This window comes from Ruditapes philippinarum, unplaced genomic scaffold (genome assembly GCF_026571515.1).
Source record: "Ruditapes philippinarum isolate M1 unplaced genomic scaffold, ASM2657151v2 ctg588_1_1_1_1, whole genome shotgun sequence".
Taxonomy (NCBI): Eukaryota; Metazoa; Mollusca; class Bivalvia; order Venerida; family Veneridae; genus Ruditapes; species Ruditapes philippinarum.
In genome coordinates, this window is record NW_026852750.1 from 54518 (window position 1) to 71825 (window position 17308).

The following is a 17308-nucleotide window of genomic DNA, read 5'->3' on the forward strand; positions in this document are numbered from 1 at the left end:
AATGGATCCAGAAAATTTCACAAAATCAGAATACCAAAATTTCAAAAAGTTAAAGATAATTCAGCAGAACAATCAGTGCAATTCTTAATTTGTAGTAAATGTACTTCATTTCAATTTCATCTTGTAACACTTCAAGCAAATGTTCCATTTTTGAATTTCTTCTAATTGATCCTAGGGTGTTTTGTGGGATCAACATAGTTACAGATTTGTTTGTATGTTTGCAGCCATCAAAGTAAGGATTTTTTGTGATATACCTATTTAGTCCAAGTTACATTTATCATATACCTTCTATACACAGTAACTTTGGAAAAGGTTACCCCACCCATCTCATTAGTACACCTCACACCATTCATAACAGTGATTTTTACCTTACACTTCCTTTGTAAAACCTTTTAACATAAAATAACAAGTATTATCTTCACTATTTATAGTATTTCTTAAAACAGACTTCCACTACATAATTGTTGACACCCTATAAAGACACAAGCTTTCCATAAAATATTTACTGTCCATAATTTTTTTCATTTGAAATACTTGATAAATAATTAAGATAAAACCTGTTAAGCTTTATTTTTATTTTTCTTCTGTCTCTTTTTATAAATTTTAAACATTTTCATGTTTAATCTCAGAGCCTGGAGTTGAAGGGTTTAACGACTTTATTTCCTTTTCCCCTGGCCCATGTTGTTTTTTAAAGGGAAACCCGACTGCCCCTACATCTTTTTAAGGGTTTTCAGGAAACCCTTTCCGGGCCAAACGTCTCTGGGAAAAAGAATTTTGAGAAATCCACCAACCAGTGTAACCAATCCAAAAAGAATGAGGGGCATAGATTTGTTGCTAAAGTGATTCTACAAAAAAAAAAACATAAATTTTTTTACCTAATATGGAAATACTTCAATTAAACTGAAAATAAAGAGGTATTGCAATCTTCAAATCAAAAAATTAAGTCTACAACAAACAAAATTTACTCGTAAAAGAAACTAGAAATAGGTTTTTTTTGTATTATTTCATAATAATTTGACTTAGAAACTGGAATCAAAAACCAATATGGACATTATAACTCCAACTAACTTTCTATGCATTTAGCTGATATTTTATTGCTCATATTTCACAGTAAAAAACTTACCAGAACAATAATTTGAGGTGCAATTACTCCACCTACTCTGGTCCAGAAAGCACAGCTACCCATTCCAATATTTCTAAAAACAAAACATAACCATATATTCGTAATACAGTGTTTTCTTTAAAACAATTTTTCAGTTCGCCACTTACTTCTAGGTCCAAGAAGCAGAAATAATCTATTCTGTATCAGTCATATTGTAAGAGGACTTTAAAAGGTGATATGAATTCAACATATAGTTTTCAAATTTGTACAAATTTGTATTGTATTGTATTGGTGTAACCCAAGCTTAAACCCAGAAACCAAATTCTACAATAAGAATTTTCAAACATTCTGGTTTAAACCACAAGTCAATGTTGTTTAAAAACATACAAGTTGTTAGAGGAAATCATAGATAACTAAACAAAATTCAACCAGTTTCCTATAAAATTCAACGACCTTTCAGGCCCTGTGCACATCCTGTACTAACAGTACAACAAAATAATTCAAAATATTGTAGATTTTAATCCTGCAGCAAACACAGAATGTTTTCTAGTGAGAAATCTTCCCAGCTGACTAATTGTTATTCATGATCATGTGAAAATGTTTGTGTCTCAGAAAAAGGCTACTGGGTGACATCTGGAGGTTTGTTGAAAATACTCCAATCACTATAACAGTGTCAATTTAACTAATAAATTTAGAAAAAATGACAGATCATCATCTATGTGCAATAACTGGTTAACTCCTATTAAATTTAGAAGGATTTAACCCATTACTTCACCAAGGTGACAAGATATTCTAAGATGCAAAGCTTCATTATTACTTACCTTACAATAGTAGGGTACAGCTCTGATGTGTATAGAAATATAACACTAAACAGACCCCCCATAGCAAACTTTCCAGCGATAGCAAGACCACTGGTAATGTACACATTGACGTCAGCGAAAGCAAAGGGGATAACTCCTGCACTGATCATGAATAAGGAGGCCAACATAAAGTATATAAGAAGAGGCCTTTTACGTCCAAACCTGAAACAACATAATTGCAAATTAACAAAGTTCCATAACTTTTTCTTCACCAAAATTTTGATCAATACAAAAATATTTCTATTCCAAATTCTAAAGCACAGTAAAGCCTGTGTTGAAGGCCACCTCTGAATAAATATAACACTGCAAAAAAGCCACATTCTGATAACCCTTCATTGATAAAATGGAATAAATAACATCCAAATACAGACCACTTGCCTATCAAGGCCATATTTTGTCTCTCCCTTGGGTGGCTTTTATATACAAGTTTTACAAGTTAGGCTTTTATATACAAGTTGTACTGTTAGGCTTGTTTATGATTCTCTTTTCCAAAGAGAAACTAAGTTAAAGTTAAGTGATAGATTTCAGCTTAAAAATAAAATAATAAAAACCTAAAAATATAGATACATGTATATGAATTTGCCTTTCCTTTAAATATCAATTCTTTCCTATCACTACAAAAAAGTCTATCATTTTTTTCACATTGTAACGGTTGCCATGAATTTAGAATATTAATACACATCTTAAACTGAATTAACAGATGCACAACAAATAACAACATCAATTTCTTAAACAAGGTCTTTGAAAACTTGGATAGTATACAAGCTATTGTGGAAAATTATCTCCCTTTATTGCAATAACACCATTAATATATCTTCACTCTTTTCACCAAACATTTTAATTTGAGCCAGAATTTTTGCATTTCATGCTCTAGATTAGATGTATAAGAGTTTATTTTCCTTTTTTTCTGGACATGTTTTTCCATAAAGAAAGACCAGCATCATACAATAACAAGATTAATAATATTTAGTACACCTATGTGTTATAACAACGTCTAACACATGCATAATTATTATAAAAAATATTCTACCTTTTTGTGATGTAAATAACAAGAGTATATGCCACAAACTCCACACAACCAGCGATGAAGAAATTCAAATACTTGTTTCCAGGGAGACTTGTCAGTTGCCATGTCAAACCATAGTAACCAATTGATATAGCAAACCTGAAAAAATAGGTCATTTTTAGAAATTCCCTTTGAATTTTTCATGTTTTTTTAGGAATTTTAGTCTTTTGGTTTATAATAAAATTAAAGGGCATGGTGACATGTCTGGGGTCCGTACTCTCAGTGCCTGAAAGGGCGGATGGACCCTCATGAGGCCAAGAATACATACATACAAACAAGCATCTTTATATCAATTTCATAATACAGCAAACTTCTTTGAGGAAAAAATGAAATAAATTCATAAATTGGCAACAGTTGTATATAGATTATATACAAGTCATGCTTATCCAATGAAAAGCAACATAACAATTATATTGTATTATAAACAAATAACAGTCCTAATTAAATATGAACAGCACAGCTGAATATTCTATTGTAAAACAAAAGTCATACAGGAATTTCAAAAAGGGGCATAATTTAGCAAAACTTACAGCTAGAGTTATAGATCTTGCTTAATTAGCAAGTAAAAAGTACTTCTTAAAATACAAGTATAAAGTTATCAGTGGTGGTATAGACAAACCTTTTATCGAGTGTTACACAATTGCTGCCACCCAGATTGTTTGCTTGTTTTTGATGGATTTTAAGTCACATCAACTCTAGAAAGGTCATACAATATCTTCCCAGTTTTACTGGTGGAGGAAGAACTCTGGTGCCTCTTTAAAAGCAGGCACCTTAGTAGAACAACCAACCTACTGTTAACTAGCTGGTTAGCTTCCTCACTTAGAGATGGGATCTGAACTATCAGCAGTGAGGGGCCAATGTTTTAAAGTAGGCAACCATAACCAAATAGCCACAGTGGCCCCTTCACCCAAACTGAGTTGTATAGGTCCCTACAATATTTTAATAAAGACAAATAAATATCTTACCATAGATAGAACAATACAAGACTTCTCTTTCTTAACTTGGGTGTTTTCAGCAAGTCAAGCATTGAATACTGTTTTACATCTTTTATCATGGTACCCAGCTGAAGTTTCAAATCCTCCCAGGCATTGTGCGGAAAATCGATCCGGTTCCAGGCTGATATCGTACTGAGCTGAGCCTCAACTTTTTCTACTTTATTCTTCAGGATCAGCCATCTCAAAGATTCTGGGATTACACTGCAAGAAAAGTAAAGAATAAAGGATGTGAAACAGACAAAATAAAGTTGGGCATGTTTCAGTCAAATTATTTTAGACCTATGTTTCAGCTATTCAATAGCCTTCATCAGGGTCAAAAAATGTGTAAAACTGAAATATCTCTACATACCTTTCCAATCTGGAAAATATTTTTGGATTCAGTAAATATTGAGGATTGAAAACATTGTTACTGATCCTTAGATAAATTTAAGTTATATCAATAATATACAATGAAATGGCAATTATGAACAAAAAAAATTCAAATAACATTCTACAATTCTTACAAAATTTCATAATAAATCAAATTAAACTGTGCAACAGTTACATGGTTCTATAATGAAAAGAATTTCAAAGTTCTCAGAAATACACTAGCAATAATTCCCAAACATGACCCTATTATGATATTTTCTCCTTGAAATGTCTTTAAATCAGGCTTGAAGAATTGAACTTTGCTACAAAGCCAAAGGTAAACTAGGTCAAGCCTGGGACCTTCAGAATACTGTTCTCAATATGCAAGACCCTATGTTTTGTTTTCTTCAAAATATCTAAATTATACTTTTAATTTGTTTTTATGATTTTCTTTAATATACAAGATCTTTTTCTTTTGTCAAATTCATACTCACAAAAAATAGAACACGGCCACAACACTTGGAAGTGAAATTACAAGTTGTAGATGGCGCCAGTTGGGAATCAGGTACGCTAGAAACGGAACAGTCATGACGGACAGTCCCCAGAAACACTCGAGGATAGCCCCTGCGTAACTTCTGTATTGCGGCAGGAATAATTCCATGGCTAGAGTGTATGTTGAAGTTTGTAAACCCTACATATGAAGAACAATAATAAAATATACACCATAACAATATGTACATTAAATTTACCATACTTTATGTAAATTTCATGGACTTGTCCTGGTGATTGATTATTTTGCAGGGTTTATATGTCAAAAGGCTTAAATTGTGTAGCCAACTGCAGAAAGTCATATGTGATTGCATAAATAAACTGACATACAATAGTAGTACCAGCATACACTTCATTGAAACCTGACCAAGCTCTTTGATAATAAATCAATTTTATAATTCTGATACTGAAATCCTTTAAAGCTGCATGCCTCCAGATTAACCGAAATATTTCTAGAAAATCAAACTAGAGAAAAAGTACTGACATTTTAAGAAAAGTAAAATGATTTAAGATAAAAGTAATAATTGCCATGTTATGTGCGATTTATGACAGATTTTCCAATATTTTTAACAATATTTCTCCTGCGTTACTAACGCAGTAAGGGCTATTTTAACATATTTTTACCAAGATTTTTGTTATTTACATGGGTTTTAATGGCTATCGCATTGTAAAAATTATTTTCTTTGTTCACTTTACAATATTTTACTTTTTAATACATTTTAAAAAATTTCACGAAACTCAGCATGAATCTGGAGGCAAGCTGCTTTAAACTTTGAATGGATTGGGAACATAGCAATCAAAGCATGCAAAGGTACAACTAAAATATGAATAAAATGTCATATCTTGCTATGAAAAACTAAAGTAATGTTTAGAATACTTTAATTTAAAACTTTTTAAGCATTTTGTCTTATTCTTATGTAGGTTAATAACAGGTTCTTCACTAAAATCTGACTTGTTTAAAAGGTATAAACGTAAAATCCTTGTCATCAACTCATAATAAGCATTTACCTGCATCAAAACACCTTGAACAAATCTCAGTGTCACAAACACTGAGTACCATGGTGCATAGGACGTAGCAACTCCAACAACAACTGGCATAATCAGGGATATCATCATGACAGGCTTCCTGCCAAACTTGTCCGCAAGATGTCCAAACAGTACCCCACCCACCATGACTCCGCAGAAATAGATTGTTGTTGCCACAGATGATAAATATGCTTTACCACACACCAAGTCCCACTGAAAATATAACCATATTAAACTTTATCACACATTTACCACACAAGAATGACATTATAATATTCCCTCATAATTGAACCACTTATACTTATTCAATAAAAATAGTCGGAATATCTATGGTTCTACTCAAGTGCTCGCTTGTGTCTGAAATAATGCACAGAGGGGCACTTGAAGTCTTCCTCCATCAGTAAGACTGGAAAGTGGTCATATGACCTTAACAGTTTTAGTGTGACCAAAAAAATAAAGAAACAGCATTTTTAAAAAAACTTAATTACCAAATTCAAAATATTGCCATGTGTCAGCTTAGCCTAGAAACAAATTTTCAAAACCACAAACATTATAATAGGCAAAACAAATGCAATAATAATAGAATAAAATCATAACTTAAAACGCCCATCAATTATGTTGCTTTCTATTCACAGATTGTGTGTTACTTACCTCAGTAACTATTGTAGACTCTTGTTCCCTTTTCTGGTATATCAGAAAACTCTCATCACTCTCTGGACAAACTATTGACATACTCTGGTTCCCGGCATACAAATAGCTCGCACTGCAGCTTTCAAAATGACCTGCAACCATAAAAACATGATTTTATTTTTCTTTAAAGGCCCATTATGTCTCAGAAATGTATAATTTCTATTTCTCAACAGCTTTTTTAAAGTTTGATGTACTTTTATAGAATCCAATAAGCTATACTCATATGCCAATTACTTGAATCATCTTTTTTTGTTCTGTTGCTTTTTGGCAATAAGTGCAGTTATAGTGACTAGTATTTTGTATAGAAATTTACAATCTGCTTCTTTTATGACACACTATTCATATTTATCACTACTTTCTTCAGGCAAAAATATCTAACATTTTCTAAAACTATCATTTAAACATTATGAAATTCATGTTTGCCCTTTCTAAAGAAGTAAAAATTTATTTGTTTCTGAGGCATAATGGGCCTTTAAACCTATATGGATTTTTCAACCTTTTGGAACAGTCAATTATTAAATTGGTTGAAATCCCAATGAAAATTTTAAGTTTGTTTGCCAATAGTATAAAGCCTGGTCAGACTACATGTATATTCAGGCCGGCCTGGCTCTATATTGATGGTTACAAATGGCTAATCATTTTCACACTCACTAGTCACTAAGATAAGGGTTACTTATTATGGAAACATCTTCATCTTCAAGACTTATTTACATCTTTAGTGTAAAGTAGCAATTTGCAGACAAAAAATTTGCTAGCCCAAACATTTTATGCATGAAAATAAAACTTTTTTAGTCAGTTACAATCTGATGGACTTTTAAATTGGGAAAAATTCTTAAATACGTAACCATTCCACTGTCTGTTTAAAAATGCCAAAACAAAATAATGCTAATAAGGGTCAAGCAATTCAAGCTACCAGCTTTTTTTATTACTACATTAAGACAATCTCCTATGCAGTGATCTCCCCTTATCAGTACAGAGATCTCTGCCATTACAAACATTGAAATATCAATATTTGGATATTTTATATTTTATAGCTTTTTAATTCATTTTTCATTATTTTGTATACTTTTGATAATTTTTTGATTAAATATAACGGACGTAGGTACAAAAAGTTAAAAATAAAACAGAAAGAGAAAAATGACGTTAGATTTTCTATGTAACGGTCGATATTTACATTTGAATTTCGACTTTACGTCATGTGACTTTCATCATCATGTGAGACGTCTGTGAAGGCAGTGACTATAATCTGTAGAGGGAGGTAATCACTGTAAGGAGTTTGACATTAAGACTGTAATAACTTACCAACATCTGAGGCATTGGTTCCCAGCACTGTATAATTAAGCTGTACATCATTAAAGTTTGATATACTGTTTGTCATATAGCCAGCCAAGTAAGCACTTGAATGACACTGATGCTTTGGTCTGGATCCAAAAAATGCCATGATCACATGATTGAAAACTAAAGGAAAGTAGTTCAGACACAGGAGTAGGAATATGAAGACTTGATAACGCCCTGGATTCCCAAGCTGAGAAAGTAGTACCTCAATCTGAACTTTCATTTTTGCAGTTTATTACTTTAAATATCTGAGGGAAAATCTGAAAATAAAAAATGTTGATATCATTGTTTGAGATTTACAAAATCGGTCATATGATGCGGTTTGGATTGGGTACCGTGTCCATTGGGCGGCGTACCGACAGGCACACTGGAATAACTAAAGGAAACAAAAATCTAATATGCAAGAAAAAATCTGCATATACAACAATGGTTGACAAAGTGCCTAGAATATCTTCCAAGACCATAATTGTTATTATGTAAATTATTTTTAATAGATGATGTCAGATCTCAATATCATATGGATACACAAATAAAAGTAATTCAAGTACTTACTTTTGTGGTGCAATCTTTTACTATTATTGTGAAGTAATGAGATTTGAACTGAGAAATATGACATAAAGAACAAAATGCTACAATTATTTTATGCATACGCATAATTAATAGTCTATGCTGTAGGCCTATGGTCATTGAATATTAATCTGGTTCTATTTCTAGATAGGGCAAATCCAATTCAGCCAGTGAATATTATGCAGATTTACACACATATTTAATAGTCTATGCTTTAGTAAATTTAGTATATATTTTGCAATTTTCCCTAAAAATCATTAATGGACTTGCCCAGATTTAAAGGATGGGCAAGTTCATATTTGATATTAAGTGGAGGATGGGTTCACAAACGAAGTGTCTCAATCAGATATTGTTCATACTCAGCAGGAGTAACAGATCCTCAGCGTGATTTTTATTTGCTTGGCAAGCAAGAACATTTTTTTAAACTCCTTTGACTATATAAGCTTGCTTCCCACTTTACACCCTTGAAAATTCAAGGTAAGACTGGTGTCAGATGTGAAATCAAGAAAAACAATCTTAAATTTCTTAAGAGACAAGCTTTAAAGTATGTATTTACCTTAATACAGAAAAACAAAAATCTGACCTTTTATGCAAGTCCTTACAAGATGTTTTCATTTTTATCATGTACACAAAAGCCTTGACATTTTTCAAATAATAATTTGTGTTTGTGATAAAAAAAATTTTTTATCTATTTAAATGGCAGATTGATAAGTATTTCAATTAAAAGGCAGTCTATTGTTCTTATAGCAATATGCATTATTGTATTTACATTTGTATATTGTGCTATATAAAATATTAATATTTCTATAAAATATTGATATTGCTATAAAAATGTTATTATAAAGTTAATGCAATCTCACAGTGTGGCAATGTTTTGTAAAATCAATAAAATACAAAATGTATGCAAATAAGACACCTGTGATATTGGCTGACATTACAATTTAAAATGGTTTCACTTTATTTCTCATTCTTATTTAACAAGTCTTGTTTATTGCAAAGTGCCTTGATAAACTAAAGGATAATGGATAGGTGGATAATGACACAAAATAGATAAGAGTATTGAGTTTGAGAGGACATTATGACACAAAACAAAAACATGTGGATAATGACACAAAACAGATGTCATGAGATTTGGTGGATAATGAATCAAAACAGAGTAATGTGATTGGGAAGATAATGACACAAAAACAGAGTACAGTGATTGGGAAGATAATGACACAAAACAGAGTAAAGTGATTGGGAAGATAATGACACAAAAACAGAGTAATGTGATTGGGAAGATAATGACACAAAACAGAGTATTGTGATTGGGAAGATAATGCCACAAAAACAGAGTAATGTGATTGGGAAGATAATGACACAAAACAGAGTATTGTGTTTGGGAAGATAATGACACAAAAACAGAGTAATGTGATTGGGAAGATAATGACACAAAACAGAGTATTGTGATTGGGAAGATAATGACACAAAAACAGAGTAAAGTGATTTGGAAGATAATGACACAAAAACAGAGTATTGTGATTGGGAAGATAATGACACAAAAACAGAGTAATGTGATTGGGAAGATAATGACACAAAACAGAGTATTGTGATTGGGAAGATAATGACACAAAAACAGAGTAATGTGATTTGGAAGATAATGACACAAAACAGAGTATTGTGATTGGGAAGATAATGACACAAAAACAGAGTAAAGTGATTGGGAAGATAATGACACAAAACAGAGTATTGTGATTGGGAAGATAATGACACAAAAACAGAGTAAAGTGATTGGGAAGATAATGACACAAAAACAGAGTAATGTGATTGGGAAGATAATGACACAAAACAGAGTATTGTGATTGGGAAGATAATGACACAAAAACAGAGTAATGTGATTGGGAAGATAATGACACAAAACAGAGTATTGTGATTGGGAAGATAATGACACAAAAACAGAGTAATGTGATTGGGAAGATAATGACACACATAACAGATGAAGTAATGTTATTGGGAGGTTAATGACACAAAACAGATAGAGTTATGAGATTGGGCAGATAATGGTTTATGATAAAACAGATATTACTGAGTAATGAGCTTTGGGAGGATAATGACATAAATCTGATAGCGTAAATAAAATTTTGTAGATAATGACATAATTGGGAGGATAATGACAAAAAACAGATAGATTACTGATTGGGTGGATGACACAAAACAGATAAAAGAATATAAATTGGGAGAAAATGAAACAATTTAAAACAGACAGATAAATGATACTTAGCATTCAAAACATTCCCATCCATCTGTTCCTGAACAACAAAAATCAAATGTCAGAGGCATATTTCAATATATGCAATATGACATTTAGCAAAATCTGTGTGTCTGTGTGACAATTATGATATGCCCATCTTCATATCAAATGTCTTTGCTTTGTAACTATACTAGAACTTTGAAACTTTGATTCTAAAAAGATGCTAAGAATTCTCTTTTTTTTTCAAAATTATGAATCTGATATAAATTATGTTCAATAAAAAAAATTGAATAAAAAAAAATCTACCTACCCTACCTAAACAGTTAGGGGAAACAAAGATAATTTTAAAGCTGGCCTATTACATGTACATTGAAAAGTTATATATTTTTAAAAAGAAAACATATTAAATAATGTAACATACTTCCTTTTGAAAACGAAAAATTTAAATAATATTCAAGCTAACTTACCTGACAAAAAATTTTTAACAATCCTTATTATGAATTGATTTACACTGAACAAAATATTTTCTACGAAAGGAACAAAATATTTTCTACGAAAGGGAAGTAAAGTTTTAATACCGACCAGGATATTATTTCGATACTATAATTGAAAAATTCTTAACGATTTATTTAACACGTAAACTTCACTGTAACAGTTCATTGATTAACATTTAAGATAAAGTTTCCTGTGTGAATATTGATTTACAAACTGGCAACCCAACAGATTAATCAATATCAACTACATTTTGTATTAAGAACAGTAAATGTATATAGACTGGTTGCTTTGAAATTGCGCAATATGTTGTAATAACAATTTATTGATTTACATAGAACATTTGAAGGCTAAAACAGACAAATGGACTGGTGTTTAACTGATTTTTTTCTACAGTACACTTTTAATAATACACTTTTGATAAAAATGAAAATTTTCTTCTTTAAAAAAAAAACAAATCCTTTAAGAAAATTAGAAGCATAGAATATCCATTTTCATAATAAACAGAAACGTCTCTTCAAAATCAAAATTATACTTACTCTCTCAAGTTACCTTTTTCCCCAAAATGACTAGGAAAATGCCTGCTATTTCATTTATTTTCACAGTGATGGAATTAAAAATCCTCAAATACAGAAAAATAATATTTATTGTTCACATAAATAGTTTCCCAGCTAGCACCTGAACTTTGCTTACATGTATGTTATATGTTGTTTGTTTTAAGATAATAATTGGTCTTGATGTTACTTAAGTCTAAAATATACAATAAGACTTACTGACTGATGCTTCTTGTTCAAAGTTAAATGTATTTCATATAAAGTATATATTAGTAATATGACTGATTTTAAAATGAATTTTTTTAAGAAAAAAGATACGTTTTCATACCAATTATGCTTAAAGCCATATTGAGTATTACTTCTCATAAGAAATAATGTATGGTTTGTTTGATTAAAAGACTAGGAAATTGATAATCAGCCTTAACCAAGTCGGAACCTATTAAAATCAAAAGTTGATACTTTTTAATATCCTTAGACAACTTTGACATGCTTGTAAGTACATATTATTATGATATGTTTATAAATCTAAAGCTGATTAGTATTAAAATATTTCCTTAACATGATTAAAAATAGATTACACCACAACAACAATAATAATCAGGCCAATTTTTCAATTTTAGTGTCCCCGACAAGACACAGATTAAATTGTTTTTCTTGAATTATAGTAGGTCATTATGGATAAGCCCAAATATATCTTTACATCTAATATATTCATACCGAGTGTTGCCCTAACATGTTCATGTGACTGTTATATTATTTATTTAACAGTTCAAATGCAGGGATTTTTTTCAGGATTTTGGGAACATGACCCATACCCATGGAAATGGGAATTTCAGTGGTGTTTTGTTAAAAATTGGGGGGAAAAATGCATTAAAATTTTGCAATGTTTAAATGAATGCAAACAATCACTGTCTAGGATGGCATCTTCAAACATTTAAGCACTATTACAGTGAAAAAAACCCTTATTTTCAAAGATTTTAGAATTTTTATTCAATATTTTTATTTTGTAACTTTCAATTGGGAATTTATTCCTGTAGATTGGGAAAATAATATAGTAACTATTTTCAATTGGGAATATGACCCAAAAACGGCTATAAAATAAGCCCAAAAAATCCTTGAAATGTATAAATTTGTCTCATGTTTTTGTATTGGGATATACTTATACATGTATTTAAACTTGGATAATGAATATTCAATAAACTTAATTGAAACTTGAAAAAAAAAACTTATTAAAGCTCTTTTTTAAATCAAAATTCTAAAGTTAAAATTTGAATATTGAAATTATTTAGATTTATTTATAATTGAAAAATAATTAAGGCATTTTAAAAAGGATGTGCTATGTTAGATATAATAGCATATAAAATTATGTAACAAAACGGAAATGGAGAGATGATTGTATACTTTTTGTCTATCCAAGCACCATAATGTAGGTGTTTTGATTTGTTTCCAAAATACCTGCTTGTACACAGCCACTAAAACCTTTAGCTGAGTTCACAGTAAATACCCAGTCTTACAGATTCAGGCTTTTTTGGAAAAATTCCCCCTGTTGCTATTTTGGAAAAATTAAGTGGCATTTTAAAAAGTCTGAGACATTTAAATAAAAAAAAAACTGAAAAATCTTGTAAGTTTTATTCAAGTTATGATGTATATCATCATATATAACTTTTGAAAAAAATCATTAAAAACTCAGCTAGCTCAATTATCAACTGACTTCTTTTTTGTTTTTTTTTTTAAAATGGGAAAAATATGGGTTTTTTCATTGCAAGTTGGGCCTAGCTAGCTTCACATGATTCGATGAATACAAATTTAAGTTACTTTTTATCCATGCAATTTGCTCAATATATCGTATTTATATATTCTATCATTCAATCTTGCCTTACATTTACAACCCCAAGGTCTAAGAAATAAGCTGAATTTTTTTCGATTCAGCTACATGTACATATGTAGTCGAGTCTCACAAGTATTTTAGGCAGGAATTGTGCATTTTGGAAAATTGTGTAAAAATTTTCAAAAAGTTAAAGCCTGAAAATGAATATTATTAGATTCAGTGTTAATTATTTAGATTTGTAACTGTTGTAATTATAGATATTACTATAATTTTATTTTAATGCACCCTACCAATAGTTCTTGATCAATCTAGCAATGTTATATATTGTTTATTTATTTTCTCAAGTGTCTAAGTAACATTTCACCTTGTAGTTTTCAAAAAATATGATATTGAACTGAAAGTAGAAATCACATTTTACTATATCAAAATTAAATATTTTTATCGATAAATATTTAAATTTTGATGTAAATAGAAATTCATACATGTAATTCACTCTAAAAACAATATTCATCTAGCTAAAATTACCTTTTATGCTTTACAGCGTGTTCCCTCTGCGAATTCCTGCCTTTTTGCCTTTTTTTGCATGACATTGACGTTATTTATAGGTTTTAGTGGGAACCAGCGAAATGGTTATTTTTAGAACATTACGCAATAAATTATTTTTGGAAGGGTATGGATAAATGTACTTCCCTTTCACTGAAAACAGAAATTCAAAAAGAGGACCGTTACAGTACCCGTCCTTGCTCAGCCTTTGTTAATTCTTTAGGAACGTTTAACATTTTAACGCGAGTGATGCATCTTTCTCATTCATAAATTTAGTTCAAAGATTTGATTTAGCTATAATTTTGTAAAAAGAAATAAAAAAGAAAAAAATACTTTACACTGTAAGAATCTCAAAATGATACATTTCAGATGAAGATTTTGTTTGTATCAGTATTTGAAATATTTATTGAAAATGTGCCCCTTGTATACCAGTTCACTTTCATTAACATTTATAATACGATTTGAACAGAAACTTTATATGTGAATCACATTTCTAAAAGAAACAACAACATATTTAATTATCGAGTCGTTCACTTTTTATGTTAGGGTCAAATATAAAAAGTATTATTTTATAAGTCATTACGTGGCCTGTTTATGTACACGAAATTTTCTATAATTTAGAGACTTCTGCTGTTGGTTTTTTATTAGTTGGCTACCTGTAAAAATGGCAAATTTAAAATTATTACGCAACCGTAACGTTATACGTGAAAATGTATATGGTAGTGAATACTTTATTGTCATTGAAAACATCTTTCCATTAGTAGCATTTTTAGTTTACATGACATTGATAGAGGCTGAGCAAATTTTGAAAAAGCTCCGTTCAAGATTTATCAGTGTAACGTCTAAGAACACTCTCGGGGATATAGACACAGAATTAAACAAAGTTTTAACCAAATATTAAGGTGTTATGGGGCTATAGATAAAAAAAAACTGCGAAATTATCCCCATCCAAGGTAAATAATTATATAGTGCATGAACAGGTGAAAGTTAAATAATGCAGTATTTGCCATAATTCCTTTCAAAGTATACTTCGCATGAACGTTAACAAAACTCGTGTAGCCAAAAGAAATATATGTAAATATCCACCGGTATTTACCTGTAATGTCCATTTTATAAAAAGTGGGGCAGTCTTTTTGTATTTTTTAGGCAGATTTATAATTTTCCTAAACTTTTTCAAATATCAATTGTTGTTCAATCATCATTAGAACAGTCAATCTTTTGAAATAATATGTAGTCGTTTCAACTCAGCCTAATTATGAAAACATGAGCATAATGTCACTTTAATCAGAAAGTAGAAAGCTTGTTTTAACATAGTCTTAAAATTTGTCAAGACATTCTTTAATGATCTGTGAAATTCTTGCTTCAATATCAAACTGTCAATATGTAAAGCCAGAGACTTATATTATTATTTAGATATAGCTTTGTGGTTAAATGTTCTAAATATTACCCTATGCATTAAATGCAGCATGCATCTACTGATCTAGATTCAAGGGTTATTGTGTGTGTGTTTTTTTTTTGTCGTTGTTCTGTTGTGTTTTTTTCTTCTTTTATGATGTTCTTACTGTTTGTCACGCAGTAGAAATAGCACGTGTATGATAATAAATATACTATTCTGAAAATCAGTCATGAATTGCATATTGCATATAAATTATTACTTTAAACATAATTTTTTTTCTTTTCTTAAAATCTTAGTACATTTTTCTCAAGTTTGGTTTTCCTGAAATAATTTGGCTTCCTGGTGTATGCAGCTTTTAATATTTATTATTATATGATCTAAACATAGCCTCAATATCATTGGTCCAAACAGTTACTGTAGTCAACAGAACAAATAATAAAATCATATTCACTTGGTGTAAAATGATCTTCACTGGCTGAATAGGAATTTCCCTATTTAGAAATAGAATCAGACTAATATTCAGTGACCATTTAGAATAGACTATTAAACACATATGCATAAAAATAGTTATTGAACTTTTATTGCATATTAATTTTCTCGATTCAAATGTAACTATTTCACAATAAAAGTTAAGAGTTAAACCACAATGGTAATATAAATTGACTACATTTTTTTTACTTTTGTTTGTGCAGCGTTCATGTAGCCATTGATTGTCTGATGTCAACTTTTTATGTGCGTCTTTTTTTTTCGTGCTTCAGTGAAAACAATCCAAAGCCTCTGTTTTGTTATCCTTTTATTCTATAGGCTTTGCTTTTGCGATTTTTTAAACAAAGTTTTATCATATAATAAAACAATTATTTACTAATGATCCATTGAATATGGTCTGATATTCACCAGTAAAATGTCATATTGACATTAATAAACCGATGAATATCACACCATATTCAATGACAGATCAATAGCCAATAATTGTGTAATATTTATCAGCAAATGATTATATTTCTTTTTAAACATAACTAAAAAACGTATACATTTAAAACAAATCCGTTTTTTTAAATTGTTTACCTTTAACATTCATGATATGTAGGTGACCCCGAATCTCTCTGCAGATTAATCTTGTGTAGACATTGTATTAACCTTGACACTATTAACAAGCTATATACGGTATATATACATATAAAGGTACAAGCTAACATGTTTATTTTTAGAGTTTTAACAAAACCGGAAAGAACGATGAAATAATTGTAAAATTCTATATATTCTGCAGATAGTAAAAATCACGTTTAACCTTTTAAAAGTTTAAGCTGATAAGCTGACATTTTGATCAAATTCAAACGTATGTATGCAGAATAATGTGCGAGCGTCTTTACCAAATTCTTTAAGTGTAATAACACATACTTATGATGAAATAATGCCAATTTTGTAAAAGTAGGCAGAATAAGCAATAATCTACTGGTACTGTATTATAATCTGTGCACGTGATGAACGTGCATTTATGACATTTTACGCTACTGAAAACGTTAGTAGCTTGCATTGTGTACGGATACAAATAAAAAACCCGTTTGAGTGTTAGGATGTACTGTAATTTAGCAATGCAATCAATGTTAGCAGTATAATAAATAAATAAAGCTCGAGATATCAACATAAAATTTAAGTTTACGTCATGAAAGCCAAAGTTATCGTAAGCAGCTCGATTACCGAGCAATTGCCCGCCGTGATTTTAAGTC

The 17308-nt window shown here is 30.3% G+C and overlaps 1 protein-coding gene across 1 annotated transcript; it reads right to left on the reverse strand.

Moving 5' to 3' along the window:
* Positions 1-710: 710 nt before the first annotated feature.
* LOC132723480 (organic cation transporter protein-like) lies at positions 711-14274 on the reverse strand. Its single transcript, XM_060708210.1, has 10 exons — positions 14168-14274; positions 7939-8231; positions 6598-6728; positions 5929-6159; positions 4866-5062; positions 3994-4224; positions 2993-3127; positions 1924-2124; positions 1124-1196; positions 711-845 (listed from the first exon to the last, which is right to left on the reverse strand). Exons 2-10 carry the CDS (start codon positions 8192-8194, stop codon positions 711-713), a joined length of 1590 nt encoding a protein of 529 aa, XP_060564193.1. The 5' UTR covers positions 8195-8231; positions 14168-14274.
* Between the last annotated feature and the right edge of the window lie 3034 nt (positions 14275-17308).

Coding starts and splice junctions, on each gene's coding strand:
- LOC132723480 (XM_060708210.1), bottom strand. CDS start 8,194: ATGAAAGTTCAGATTGAGGTACTACTTTCTCAGCTTGGGAATCCAGGG. Junction 1,197..1,923: donor CTGTACCCTACTATTGTAAG/GTAAGTAATAAT, acceptor TTTTGTTTTTAG/AAATATTGGAATGGGTAGCT. Junction 846..1,123: donor CACCTCAAATTATTGTTCTG/GTAAGTTTTTTA, acceptor TTTTTTTTGTAG/AATCACTTTAGCAACAAATC.